The 14,309-nt window shown below is 31.7% G+C and overlaps 2 protein-coding genes across 2 annotated transcripts; one reads left to right on the forward strand and one right to left on the reverse strand.

Moving 5' to 3' along the window:
* Positions 1–6,594: 6,594 nt before the first annotated feature.
* LOC101513281 (uncharacterized) lies at positions 6,595–8,139 on the forward strand. Its single transcript, XM_004502085.4, has one exon. The coding sequence runs from the start codon at positions 6,800–6,802 to the stop codon at positions 7,748–7,750; it is 951 nt and encodes a 316-aa protein (XP_004502142.1). The 5' UTR covers positions 6,595–6,799; the 3' UTR covers positions 7,751–8,139.
* A 686-nt stretch (positions 8,140–8,825) lies between these two features.
* On the reverse strand, positions 8,826–13,313 carry LOC101496338 (endoglucanase 12). The gene is made up of 5 exons (XM_004502046.4): positions 12,508–13,313; positions 10,802–11,109; positions 10,123–10,720; positions 9,666–9,838; positions 8,826–9,521 (listed from the first exon to the last, which is right to left on the reverse strand). Exons 1-5 carry the CDS (start codon positions 12,887–12,889, stop codon positions 9,120–9,122), a joined length of 1,863 nt encoding a protein of 620 aa, XP_004502103.1. The 5' UTR covers positions 12,890–13,313; the 3' UTR covers positions 8,826–9,119.
* Between the last annotated feature and the right edge of the window lie 996 nt (positions 13,314–14,309).

Consider the following 14,309-nt stretch of genomic DNA (forward strand, 5'->3'; position numbering starts at 1 on the left):
AAAAAAAAAAATTTATCCTTTTTTTTTTTTTTTTTTTTTTTTTTTTTTTTTGAAAAGGCCAAATATATTAATAAGACACAAGCTCAAAACACAAGGTGTTTCAATATTCAAATTACAGAAGCAAGATTAAGCAACAATAAAATGAAATGTTTAAATTGCACACAATTAATTCACCACATCAATAACATAGAAAGTCGATTTCCACCTCCACATAGAAAATAAATACTTATCAACTATTCCACACAATACCATTACTATCTTCACGGATATGGCTTCTCAAAAAAATTTGCAGCAGCCAAAATTCATCTGCTGTGACAAAGCCTACTGTTACAATACAAGTGTTATGGCGATTAGTTTACATATATTAACCAAATGGCATGCCTTCAGAGAGTAGCCAAAAGCAGTGGCAACAATTAAGTATTCTTTAAAATTTCTCCTTAATTCTCCAAAACCGAATTGCCATACTGACAACAACAAAAATACAGCAGCCCATCATCCCCACCAAAATAACACCAAAGACTAGTGCTATCTCCACTCCTTGCCAAGTTACCACGGACAACAGAAATTTGAATCCAAAAATCAACGCATGTGACTCTGTTAACATGTTTTCACAGCATAATACCAGCATCTCATAATTTTCAAATTTAAAATCATCAAGACTGAAATATCAAATTTCACATCTAATATCATTGAAACACAATACTACCATCTTAATTTATCAAATTAGGATGACAAGGCTCAAATATTAAATTTGCATCTAAGGCTTATCGAGGCACAACACCAATATCTCAATTCATGGAATTTGGAATCATCCAGGCTCAAATACTTAATGTCACATCAAATATCATCAAGGCACATTATCATCATTCCAATATACCGGAGTTATGATTATTTAGACTCAAATATCAATTTTCACTTTCAAGGTTCTAGTCTCAATTATCGAATTTTGATTATAAGGTCATTGAGGTTCAATTCCACCATCCTAACTTATCGAATTCCACCATGTAGGCTCAAATACTAAATTCACATCTAGGGTCATCGAATCACAACACCGTCATCAAACTTTATCAAATTTAGGACCCCTCCTCTAAGCTCAAATATCAAATTTGACATTCGAAGTCATCTAGGGACAATACTTTCACCCCAAATTATAGAACTTGGATCATTTAAGCTCAAATGTCATTTTTCCCTTTCAACATCAAGCCACAATATCACCATCCCAAATTATCGAATTTATGATCATTAGGAGGCTCAAATATCAAGTTTTGCATTCATAGTCATCGAGGCAACCATCATCTTAATTTATTAATTTAGTATCATTTAGGTTCAAATATCAAATTTATATTTAAGGTCATCAAGTCACAATATCAGCAACCCAATTTATTGAATTTGGGATCATCTAAGCTCAAATATTAAATTTCTTATTCAATGTCATTGAGACATACTGAATTTCTTATCCAATGTCATCAAGACATACCGAATTTCTTATTCAACGTCGTCGAGACATAATACCATCCTCCCAATTTATTGAATTAAGAACCATTTAGACTCAAATACCAATTTTTACCATCATTCCAATAATTATGATCACATAGGATCAAATATCAAGTTTAGCATCTATGGCCATCGAGGCAACAAGCGTCCCAATTGTCATATTTAAGATCATCTAAGATCAAATAATCGAATTCATTTAAGGGTCAATCTGACATGCATTTCAAGTTATGAATAAATATTCATATTGAAGTTGCAATTAGGGCATCAACATAGCATCTTGATTTCATATGAATATAAAATCCTTATTGCAAACATATTTTGAGTAAATAATTCATCCTCGTCATTAAATTTAGGGTCATCCAGACATAGCATCGCAAGTTATCTTAATGATTCATATTGCAACTATTCATTTTTATCAACCTTTTCAGGCATGAATAAAATAATGAATCATCAAGATTATACAATCTTGGATAATCAAGAATAATATGATAATATTGCAAACAAAAAACCTACCCCAAAACTTTTTGTGCCAAACACAATTTTGGAGACATGGTATGTTTGCTAACCGAAAGGCAAAAATCGATTGACCAGAAATCCAAACGATTTGAAAATAGAAAGAGAGATGTAGCATTGATTAAAGAATTCAAATTCCGACAAGCTATTAAGCTAAATTTGATAGGACTGCAGATTCATTGAAAGTCCAGTCAAGAAGCTACATCTATATGTTTCTAATCAAAACAACCGGGGACAGCAGAAACAGGAATCCATATTTTATCAGCAACAATTCCAATCAAATTTATAGGGTTCCAATAATCAAGATTCGTCAGAAAGCTATTAGTTTCATTTAAAGAATCACATAGTACTGTGGCAAACAAACAAGAATAACAAAGTAGCCAAAATTTGCAGCAGCCAAAATTCGTCTGCTGTGACAAAGCCTACTGTTACAAGTGATATGGCTATTAGTTTACATATATTAACCAAATTGCATGCCTTCAGAGAGTAACCAAAAGCAGTAGCAACAATTAAGTATTCCTTAAAATTTCTCTTAATTCTCCAAAACCGAATTGCCATACTGACAACAACAAAAATACAGCAGCCCACCACCACCAACAAAATGACACCAAAGACTAGTGCTATCTCCACTCCTTGCCAAGCTACCACGGACAACAGAAATTTGAATCCAAAAATCAACGCTTCTGACTCTGTTATCATGTTTTCACAGCATAATACCAGCATCTCATAATTTTCAAATATCAAAATTCACGTCTAATATCATTAAAACACAATACTACCATCTTAATTTATCAAATTAGGATGATCTAGGCTCAAATATTGAATCTGCATCTAAGACTTATCGAGGCACAATACCTACATCCCAACTCATGGAATTTCAAATCAACTTTTGCATCTAAGACTCATCTAGGCTCAAATACTAAATGTCAATCCAATTATCATCGAGGCACATTATCATTTTGTCCCAATATACCAAAGTTATGATTATTTGGGATCAAATATCAATTTTCACTTTCAAGGTTCTAGTCTCAATTATCGAATTTTGAATCTAAGGTCATCGAGGTTCAATTCCACCATCCTAATTTATCGAATTTACGACCATGTAGGCTCAAATACTAAATTCAATCCAAGATCATCGAATCATAACACCGTCATCAAACTTTATCAAATTTAGGAATCCTCTAAGCTCAAACATCAAATTTGACGTTCAAAGTCATCTAAGGACAATAATTTCACCCCAAATTATAGAACTTAGATCATTTAGGCTCAAATATCATTTTTCCCTTTCAACATCAAGCCACAATATCACCGTCCCAAATTATCGAATTTATGATCATTAGGAGGCTCAAATATCAAGTTTTGCATTCATAGTCATCGAGGCAACCATCATCTTAATTTATCAATTTAGTATCATCTATGATCAAATATCAAATTTGTATCTAAGGTCATCGAGTAACAATACCATCATCCCAATTTATTGAATTTGGGGTCATCTAAGCTCAAATACTGAATTTCTTATCCAATGTCATCGAGATATGCTGAATTTCTTATCCAATGTCATCAAGACATACCAAATTTCTTATCCAATGTTATCAAGACATACTGAATTTCTTATCAAACGTCATCGAGACATAATACCATTCTCCCAATTTATTGAATTAAGAACCATTTAGGCTCAAATACCAATTTTTGCTTTCAAGCCCAAAAGACACATTATCATCATCCCAATTTATCAAATTATGATCACATAGGATCAAATATGAAGTTTAGCATCTATGGTCATCGAGGCGACAAGCATCCCAATAAATCATATTTAAGATCATATAAGTTCAAATATGGAATTCCATTAAGGGTCAATGTAACATGCCATCGAGGCGACAAGCATCCCAATTATCATATTTAAGATCATATAAGTTCAAATATGGAATTCCATTAAGGGTCAAAGTGACATGGCATCGAGGCGACAAGCATCCCAATTATCATATTTAAGATCATATAAGTTCAAATATGGAATTCCATTAAGGGTCAAAGTGACATGGCATCGAGGCGACAAGCATCCCAATTATCATATTTAAGATCAAATAAGTTCAAATATGGAATTCCATTAAGGGTCAAAGTGACATGGCATCGAGGCAACAAGCATCCCAATTATCATATTTAAGATGATATAAGTTCAAATATGGAATTCCATTAAGGGTCAAAGTAACATGGCATCGAGGCGACAAGCATCCCAATTATCATATTTAAGATCAAATAAGTTCAAATATGGAATTCCATTAAGGGTCAAAATAACATGGCATCGAGGCGACAAGCATCCCAATTATCATATTTAAGATCATATAAGTTCAAATATGGAATTCCATTAAGGGTCAAAGTGAAATGGCATCGAGGCAACAAGCATCCCAATTATCATATTTAAGATCATATAACTTCAAATATGGAATTCCATTAAGGATCAAAGTGACATGGCATCGCTTATTTAATATCAAATAAGTTCAAATATGGAATTCCATTAAGGGTCATTGTGACATGCATTTCAAGTTATGAATAAATATTCATATTGAAGTTGCATTTAGGCCATCAACATACCATCCTAATTTCATATGAATAAAAGATCCATATTGCAAGCATATTTTGAGTAAATAATTCATCCCCGTCATTAAATTTAGGGTCATCGAGACATAGCATCGTAAGTTATCTTAATGATTCATATTACAACTATTTATTTTTTTCAACCTTTTCAGGCATGAATAACAATGAATCATCAAGATTATACAATCTTGAATAATCAAGAATAATATGATAATGTTGCAAACAAAAACCCTACCCCAAAACTTTTAGTGCCAAACACAGTTTTGGAGACAAGGTATGTTTGCTAACCGAAAGGCAAAAATCGATTGACCAGAAATCCAAACAATAACCCATTGAAAATAGAAACAGAGATGTAGCATTGATTAAAGAATTCAAATTCCAACAAGCTGCGAAGCTAAACTTGATAGGACAGCAGATTCATTGAAAGTCCAGTCAAGAAGCTACATCTCTCTGTTTCTAATCGAAACAACCAGGGACAGCAGAAACATGAATTCATATATCAACGCTTGTGACTCTTTGGTCATATTTTAGGGGCAACAATTCCAATCAAATTTATAGGGTTCCAATAATCAAGATTCGTGAGAAAGTTATTAGTTCCATTTAAAGAATCACAGAGTACTGTGGCAAACAAACACGAATCTTGATAAAGGACCGAAAATGGAGAGAGATGTTAAATTTGAGAGGAGTGCAGATTTATTCGAAGGTCCAATAAAGAAACTTGGATACAAAGTTGTGAAGATTGAAATCGAGAAAAAGAGAGATGAAAGTGTACCAAAGCGAGAGATAGAGTTGAGAGGATTGTAGTTTCATCAAGAAACTAATTCTTTCTTCTTCTTTTTTTCATAACGCAACTCTCTTTATCTCCCGCGGGTTCTCGTTCCCGTTAACAAATAAAACCCTAATGTGCTACATGCTATTTATAACTTAAATTGTTAATACTTTTTTTCTTTTGCTTTTTATTTAAGCTACGCGTGTTTTTTTTTTTTTACAGTATCTTTACGCTACGCGTCCTTTTTAATTCTGTATTTTTTTAAAAAGATTTTTTAATTTTGTTTTTGACGGAACGCGTTGTTTTTTACGATCTTAAAAAACAGATAAACTAAAAAAAAGTCACATATAATCCTATGAAAATTAATCTCTATAATTTATTATTTTTATAGTTTTTTTATTTTCTTTAAATTGAAACTACTTTTAAAATTACAAAATAACAGAAAATACATTCTATAAATTATTTTATCTTATAAGAAAAATAATTTCAACAGATAAACACCAACTTATTCCTTAATTTCTGCCTCTCAGTCAACTTCTATCAAAATGTTTAAAAAATATATCTGTCCTATTTTAAATTAGCAGGTATTTTTGTCCTCACACTCAAAGTTATTATTACACAATCCAAAACTCTATTTTTGTAAAAGTATTTTAGAAATTGGCCGTAGACATAGTAAAACAATCATATCAACGTAAAATAATATTATAATAAATTGAATTGAAACAAAAAAAGAAATTTTCTTATAAATTTTCTTGAGAATCATAGCACGTTAAAAAAAAACAAAAAAAACTATTTAAATTTATTTTTAAAATCAATCTAAAATTTAATCCAATGTAATTAATCAATTTTTGAATCATAAATGTTGAAATTTTCGATAGTTTGAATCAACATAAATATCTCTTGGAATATTTTTGTGAGTGTTCACAGGCTTGGTTGGTAGGCAAGGTTGTTATGTCCTAATTATGGGATTATTATGAGTGTAGAATTACATAAATATATGAATTCATATGTGTTAATAACGAACTTTCTAAAAAGGATTGTTAGTTTTCCTCCTTCCCCTACGGATACATTTCTATTTTATGGCTCCTACATCAAGACTTTTTCTCCAAACTTTCGTGTCAATCATCACTCTTTCATAGCCAATATTTTCTGGCAATTTAATTTCCATTCATATCACAGACATCTTCCTGTCATTTTTTTCTATAGTCAAAACAACTAACTTTTCTGATCACATTTTCAATTTTTAATTAATCATCTAATTAATAATATCTCTTCATTCCTTCCTTCCATCTCCAACAACTCTCATTCATCATCATGATAAACCCATTAACCAAATACATAACATTAAAGTATAGTTAGAATTATTTGAATCATTACAATACACATTATTAAAAGGGTTCATTGGATTGAATCCATATTATATGCATTATTATGGCTTTTCATCTTGCATTCAGATCACAATCAGTATCAAACACAAACCAAGGTTCACCTTTAACAGAGAGAGTAACAGAGGAACCATTACCAATCAAAACAGCACAAAGCACTGTTACATGCATCTACCAAACAAACATTGCAGGACATTGGAGAAATGTCACAGTTTTATGGTGCAAAAACCTCATGAACCATACATTAAACCTCAAAGTTGACAGCACAAGAGGTGAAAACAACAACAACATTAATCAGTTTCATTACAATTGCAAGATTGAAGTTAAGCCATGGTACTTTTGGAACAAAAAAGGTTACAAATCATTCGAAGTCGACGGCCAACATGTCGATGTTTATTGGGATTTAAGATCGGCTAAGTTCTGCGGCAGTAGCCCCGAGCCATGCAGTGATTACTATGTTGCTTTGGTTTCTGATGAAGATGTTGTTTTGTTGTTGGGTGATTACAAGAAGAAAGCTTACAAGAGACTGAAAATGAGACCTGCAATTGTTGAGGCAACACTTTTGGTTAAGAGGGAGAATGTTTTTGCAAAGAAAAGTTTCTCAACAAAGGCTAAGTTTGATGAGAAGAGAAAAGAGAGTGACATTGTTGTTGAAAGTTCAACTGCTGCTAATAATAAAGATCCTGAGATGTGGATAAGCATAGATGGGATTGTTTTGATTCATGTGAAGAATTTGCAGTGGAAGTTTAGAGGGAACCAAACTGTTATGGTTAATAAACAACCTGTGCAAGTGTTTTGGGATGTGCATGATTGGTTGTTTAGTGTTTCTGGTTCAGGACCTGGTTTGTTTATCTTCAAACCAGGGCCTACTGAAGTTGAAAGTGATAAAGAAGGTTGTGAGAGTGATGATGGTAGTACTACTAGTGGATATTATTCAACTAAGAGTTATACTCCATTTGAATCTTGCCTCGTACTTTGTGCCTACAAACTGGAGTAATTTCATCTGGTAGATGTTTGAGTCCCTTTACTATTTTTGTCGGGATTTGTTCTCTGGCTGAAGTCTATGGAAAAACATATGTTGGGAGAGGTTTACCTCTTAAATGGTTTTCAGTTACCTCGAGGGATTAGCCTCTGGAGTTACACGCGAGGAGATCTTGGTTTACCAAACAATAAACTTGAGTAATAAGTTATAAGGCACAGTAAGAGACCAAAATGTTTGTATGATGATAGTGGGGGGCAAGTAGTAGAAACATCAATTGTATAGTTCTATATTCTTTTTTGAGTCTAATGGATATATAACTAATATTGCTTTTGAAAGTGAATTGGAAGATGTGGTTTACTAAAACCAGGATGTTGTGGTTGATATTTGCATGATGATTTTCTTCAAATTTTATGGCATTCCATTCTATGTTTCATCAACTTTATAATTCTTCTCAGTCATGTTGCAGATATATGAAGTACAACAAGAAATTGCTATATATTCTGCTTCTGCATTAGAAATGAGTACAAACAGCAAGTAGGTGTTTCTTTGAAGAATATAATATTGTGCCAAAAGATTAGACGAAATGCATATCCTCACATGCTTTTAGTATATTGAAGGATTCTCTTGGGTCCATGTATGTTAAACATCTCAACTTTCAATCAACTTTTTGTGCAAGGTTGAATATATCTTTTACCTCCATTTTTCTCTTAAAAGATCATGATATCTTGATTATCTTCCAAAGACATTCATCCATTCAAGATCCAAATATTTATTAAGTCCTTTATTTGCATAAATTCTTACACAGCAATCACATGACGCTAAGGATCTATACCTACGAAACAGACTCTACTGTTAATGGCTATGCAATACTGACACTTCATATATAAGACATGTTGGATATTCGAGACACAACACCAATACATTAGGTTATTCAATTACTTTCAATTTCAAACTATTGTTGACATCAACGTGTTGGTGTTAGTGTTTGAGTTAGTGTCATTGTTTCATAGTTTATCAGTCGATGAGTTTGGCCATTGATCAAGATCCTGTAGTTCATATTTAGAGTTCTCTATTTGTTATAATCAAGATGTGAGACATTCAATCTCTATTCATTAGCTTAGATGAATTGACTATAGTGACAACAGAAAATTCCAACTATAGAAAATCCAATTCCCTATACCAGTTTAACTCCAAAATATGGTTTTGCAATCCACAAGGCTAAAATAAAATAGTATAAATTTTTAAATGATATGTAAGAGTCTAAAACCTACTAAAATGATATACGTTCATGAGTACTCTCTCTAGACTCAATTATAAGCCAAAAAAGTGTTGTCTGGAACACAAAAAAGAGGGGGAAAATCAATATATTGATATATGGATGATATCAAGGGTTCCAAGGTGGTGGTGGAGGTGGACTTTGTGGTCCAAGTGGTGGAATAGCTGAGAAAATGGTATTAATGTCAATGCCAGTACTTGGAGTGCTTGTTAATGAAATTAAAGCAGCTACTAGTCCTGCATTCCCTGCTAAGGTTGGCTCAGTATAATTGTAATTGATCCTTGAATCATGGAATTGATCAAAACGGTTTGGGCCTCCAACCATTGCTCCTGTGATGTTGTGAGGATTTGGTTTATGTGTGTCACGCCACTTCCAACCACCAGTGCATGAGTAATGTTTGTGATCCTTTGGAGTTGATGCACCTCTATGATGAACATGTCTAGGAAAATTGTTGCCATACCCTACTATGTAGCTCATGTTCATTGGATTTTTACCCATGATGTAATCCATCTGTTTCATAGGAATATTAAAAAAAAAAGAACATTATTATTTTCAACATGAAAAGTTATAGAACAAAAATATATGAAGCTGAATATGTTTGGATAAACAGTTTAATTAATGCCCTTGAAATCAAAATGAAGTAAAATATGATACCTGAGATGTTGCAAATGTCTTGAGAACAGATATTGGAAAGTAATTAGGACCACAATTCCATCCAGGGATACCTCTTGCTTCCATATAATCAGCAAAAAGAGAAGCCAAAAAAGCAGCATTCACAACATATTGAAGAGGTTGCGGTCGTCCATGGTTCAACTGTATCAATCCCCCTGCAAATTTTCATGTTAACATGCATCTTATGTTCTTGTTGAACATTCACAACCATAATTTATTAGTCCAGTTGAAAGAAAATGATTAATTCATATATACTATTAGTCTAAAATTTTTTACACTGTCAATTAATTATTATCATCAAATCATTGAAAAGTTTGATTTTAACTGTATAATTACTTCTAAAGTCACGCATATGAGTGGTTGTGATTTGTCAACAATGTAAAAAAGAAATCACTAGCAGTATATAAAAATTAATCTCAAAAAAATGTTATTTACTTACCTTTAGTCCAGTTAAAGACAGTGAATTGATGAAGATAAGAGCACATGGTAAGACTAGTAATATTATGGTACATACTCAACATGTCCTCATAAGGGTAACCAGGATTAAGAAACATCCTAAATCTTGTCAACAACAACATTGCAGCAGGTAACTTGTTATCCCAACTGAAAACACTCAAATCAGGAATCATATCAAAAGCACTGGCTTTCTTAGGTAAAGAAGGATTTGTTGCTAAGGAAATGTAGGTATTATTTCCAGTTGCATAATACAACCAAGCAGCACCCCACATGAATTCATCAAAGTAGCCAGTTGAGTTATAGAAAGGTGCAATGTAAGGCTGTCCACGACTATAAGGTGACCTTTTACCAAAGTCTCTTGCAAAGGCAAAGACAGTTTGAGCTCCCTTGATGAGTTTTTTGGAATAGGTAACATCATCTTGGAAAACTATTGATGCTGCTGCTAATGCTGCTGCCATTTCACCTGCAAGATCAGGTCCTTGAGATATGGTTGTTGTGGGACGTGGATACTTCATGTCTTCTGGTTTTTGCCAACAGTAGTGGTCATCTGGTGTTTTTGAACCATTTAGAGCTCCACCAACCTAACATAAAATGTAGAGCTAAATACATGTGATGAAATTGATTAAGGAATTCCAAAATAGCATTCAGATCTATTAAGTTACCTGAGCATGAATTGTGTTAATTTTGGTAGCAGAACTGTTGAAGGTTAAGAGCAAGTAATCAGTACCCCACTTAATGAGTTCTCTAGTATGATGATACTCATTAATATCTATGTATTTTTGCTTGTATTCAAGCACACTCCAACTTAGCATTGTCATTGCAAAGGACATTGGAAAATGGAACTTAATATTGTCCCCTGCATCATAATAACCACCAACAAGTCCTCCTTTAACATCATTACTATCTTTTCCATCTTGTAACCCTGAGTTCCCTCTCCATGGAATTCCATTGTTCTTTGGCAATTTCCCAGCTTCACAACCACAATATATACACCGTTCAAATTACAACTCATATTAACAAATCTATAACATACATAATAGAGTTTAAGCTTAATTACAGTTTTAATCTCTTATTTTTGCTGATTCACGAAATTAGTCGTCCTATTTTAAAGGTGGACAATTTTGGTTGTTCCGTTTAATTTTTTAACTAAAAAATTATGACGTAGAATGTTTTAAATAATGTAACCTATAATACAATGACGTAAATTGAAATAATGTGACATAAATTAGTTGATGTTTTCACTATTTTCATGAGATTAATTGACATACAAAATTAGTCTAAAATATTTATATTATTGATAAATGACAGCTACTTATATTTTATATTAGTCATGTATATAAATATATTTTACTTTTATTAGCAAAACTTTGAGTATATAATCATGAAATGAAATAAGAATGGAATGAAAACATGCAGCGTGCAAGTAAATTAAGTCTCATAATTTGGCAATTAGTGGTGTGGTAGCAAGTCAACAAACAGAACCATAACGACAAGACAAACACATTCGTGCTAAATGCCGTCCAGTTGATGTCATAATTTTTTTGAAAGAGTCAAGAACTATGTGTCGAAACTATATTATTAAAACATAAAATAAATACATAGTAGCTTGTTGGAATGAAAAGACGGTAGATAGCAATTGACAATAATAAAATAAAATAAAAATTAATTAGTATCTTAATCATATCGGTTCAAAACTAAATGAAGATTATCAAATAATAATAAATGATTGAGTAGTTGAGTTGGTTTTAAAAACATTTTGATTTCAATTTAAAATATTTTAATCAATTCTATTTTAGTATTATACTTAGGAAGAATCTAATAGTCATTAGACACAACCTCATGTCACGCCTCACACGGACTCTCCATTTTGCAAAGCACGGTTCGAGAGGGATTTAATAAAATAAAAAACAATTAAATTATTGATTGATTCAAACACAACCAAATTGTTGATAGGTTTATCTGATTTTAAAAGTAAAATCAATTATTTTGAGATTTGATGTAATATACGAGAGCCAGTTAAAATATAGTACTATACTTTTTGAGCCATTGGAAGGAGTTGACGAGCGAAAAGGCACAAAAAATGCTTCGGTTCATTACAAAACAATCCCTTTTAATTTGGAAGCATATGGATATGAAATTAATATGAATGCAAACAACATCAACAAAAGGTCTCACTAAATTTTTTATTATTTAAAATATCTTATATTACTTGTATTGAGCCTATCAATCATCTAATTAATCAAATAAAATCGTGAGAGAAAAGTTAAATTAAGACTGAATATGCATTTTAACAAAAATAATGCACAGTTTGGAAAATATGAATGATAATAATTTGCATGATATAAGATTGTATAAGCTAGATACTTACATTTCTGAGCATTGAAGAAACGTAACGCTTTATGCAGGGCAAGGGTGTAATTATCAGGTGGAATAGGTTTTGCATGATGCTTAGGCAAAAAATGGGCAATGATGATAGGAAGCCCAATTACACAAAAAGCAACAAAAATGGAACCAAAAATCCATTTCAATGCTTTGTGACTCAACACAATGCATCCAAAATCAACATATTTGCTCTTCTTTCTCTTAGTTTCTGATCTTTCAAGAATCCAACTTTGTAGTGTTTCATCTCGTCTTGGCTGTTCAAGCAATGCTGCTTTGTCCCATTGTTCCGCGGGGCTGATCTCGTAGCCCGACACCACTTCGCCGCTACTCAACTCAAAAGATCCTCCCCATTGATTTCTCGAATGCATGATGAGTAATTAAGTCTAATAATATACTCAATTTGATGATTTAAGGAAGATATTTGTTGTGTCAATTCTTATCATTCCCCTCTCCTTACTAACTATTGATAAAATAAATTTTGATTGTACTTTATACTTTATTACCTCTTTTCAGAACTTCGGACTATTTGAGGTTCGCTTCTTCTTCTCCAAAAAATCGAATAGTTAATACTAAAAATCAAAGAGATGAGATAGATTGATGCACAATTGAATCACACACTAATGTTATAATAATATGAACGAATTTAAGATAAGAAATTCAATTGAAGAAGCTTTTCAATTGGTGTGAATTAGGAATTAATGTTTGAGAAAAGATAGGAGATGTTGGTGCAAATTAGAAGCCTATGCACCATAAGAGAGGAAGGAAGGGAGGGGTTTGATTTATGAATAATATATAGAGAAATTATATGGGTTTAATATATACTAAGAGCCATTTAACTCGTTATATTGTAAAGTTAACGTGTTATGACTTTTGAAGAGTGTTGGTAAAAAATATTACATCCCACGTACCGTTTCAGCAACACACATCATCGCCTACCAATACAAAAATTGGAAATTTGCCGTACATTTAATTAATTAAGTTGTTTATCTAGCGTTAACATTAAATTGGGTAAAAGATATCAACTTGATATGAATTGAACTGCTACATTTTACTTTTGAATTTTACCATTAAAGAATTTAAGTGGACATTCACATTACGGTCAACATTACACAGTTAGTTTATAATAATAGTTATAATTTTTTAGTGAAATAATAAAATTAATTATTTTTATTAATTATTCATATAGAATTGATATATTAATTATCTATGTAAAATTAATTTACTCTGTAGTCCATAAAAAATCATCGATTATAGAGTATCTTGTCTCGTATATGGAATGTGTTCTCAAACGTTGCCTTCTTTGATATTACTATTGACAATAAATTTCCGAATATATTTGGGTTTCATATATTAAAAATTAAAAATGCAATTGCATATTACTACCAGGATAATTAGCATTTAGAAAGCATTAATACTGTAAGCGTATATAGTACTAAGTTATACGCGTTTTCGCTAATAAAATCCAAAACAATTAAGTTTGAGGAAAAAAATGCTCATATAGAATTTTTTCTTTTTTAATTCAATGCTCAATATAAGAATCTATGTCAATGGAAATGGAAAGTAACGGCAAGTTTACTACAACTCTTTTTTTTTTTTTGGTGAAAGTTTATTACAACTTATTTAGTAAAAAAGTCACTTTTTAAAAAAAATTCATTTTTTAAAAATTTCATTTATTTGTTATAATTTTAAAAAATGATAATCTAAAGAAAAAATCTTAAAATTATTTAAAATTAAAAAAATGTTTTTAGTAACTTCTAAAAAAATTATTTTCATAGCTAAGTTTTTTAT

This window comes from Cicer arietinum, chromosome 5 (genome assembly GCF_000331145.2).
Source record: "Cicer arietinum cultivar CDC Frontier isolate Library 1 chromosome 5, Cicar.CDCFrontier_v2.0, whole genome shotgun sequence".
NCBI lineage: Eukaryota > Viridiplantae > Streptophyta > Magnoliopsida > Fabales > Fabaceae > Cicer > Cicer arietinum.

Coding starts and splice junctions, on each gene's coding strand:
- LOC101513281 (XM_004502085.4), top strand. CDS start 6,800: ATGGCTTTTCATCTTGCATTCAGATCACAATCAGTATCAAACACAAAC.
- LOC101496338 (XM_004502046.4), bottom strand. CDS start 12,889: ATGCATTCGAGAAATCAATGGGGAGGATCTTTTGAGTTGAGTAGCGGC. Junction 11,110..12,507: donor TTTCTTCAATGCTCAGAAAT/GTAAGTATCTAG, acceptor GTGGTTGTGAAG/CTGGGAAATTGCCAAAGAAC. Junction 9,522..9,665: donor AGACATTTGCAACATCTCAG/GTATCATATTTT, acceptor CCTATGAAACAG/ATGGATTACATCATGGGTAA.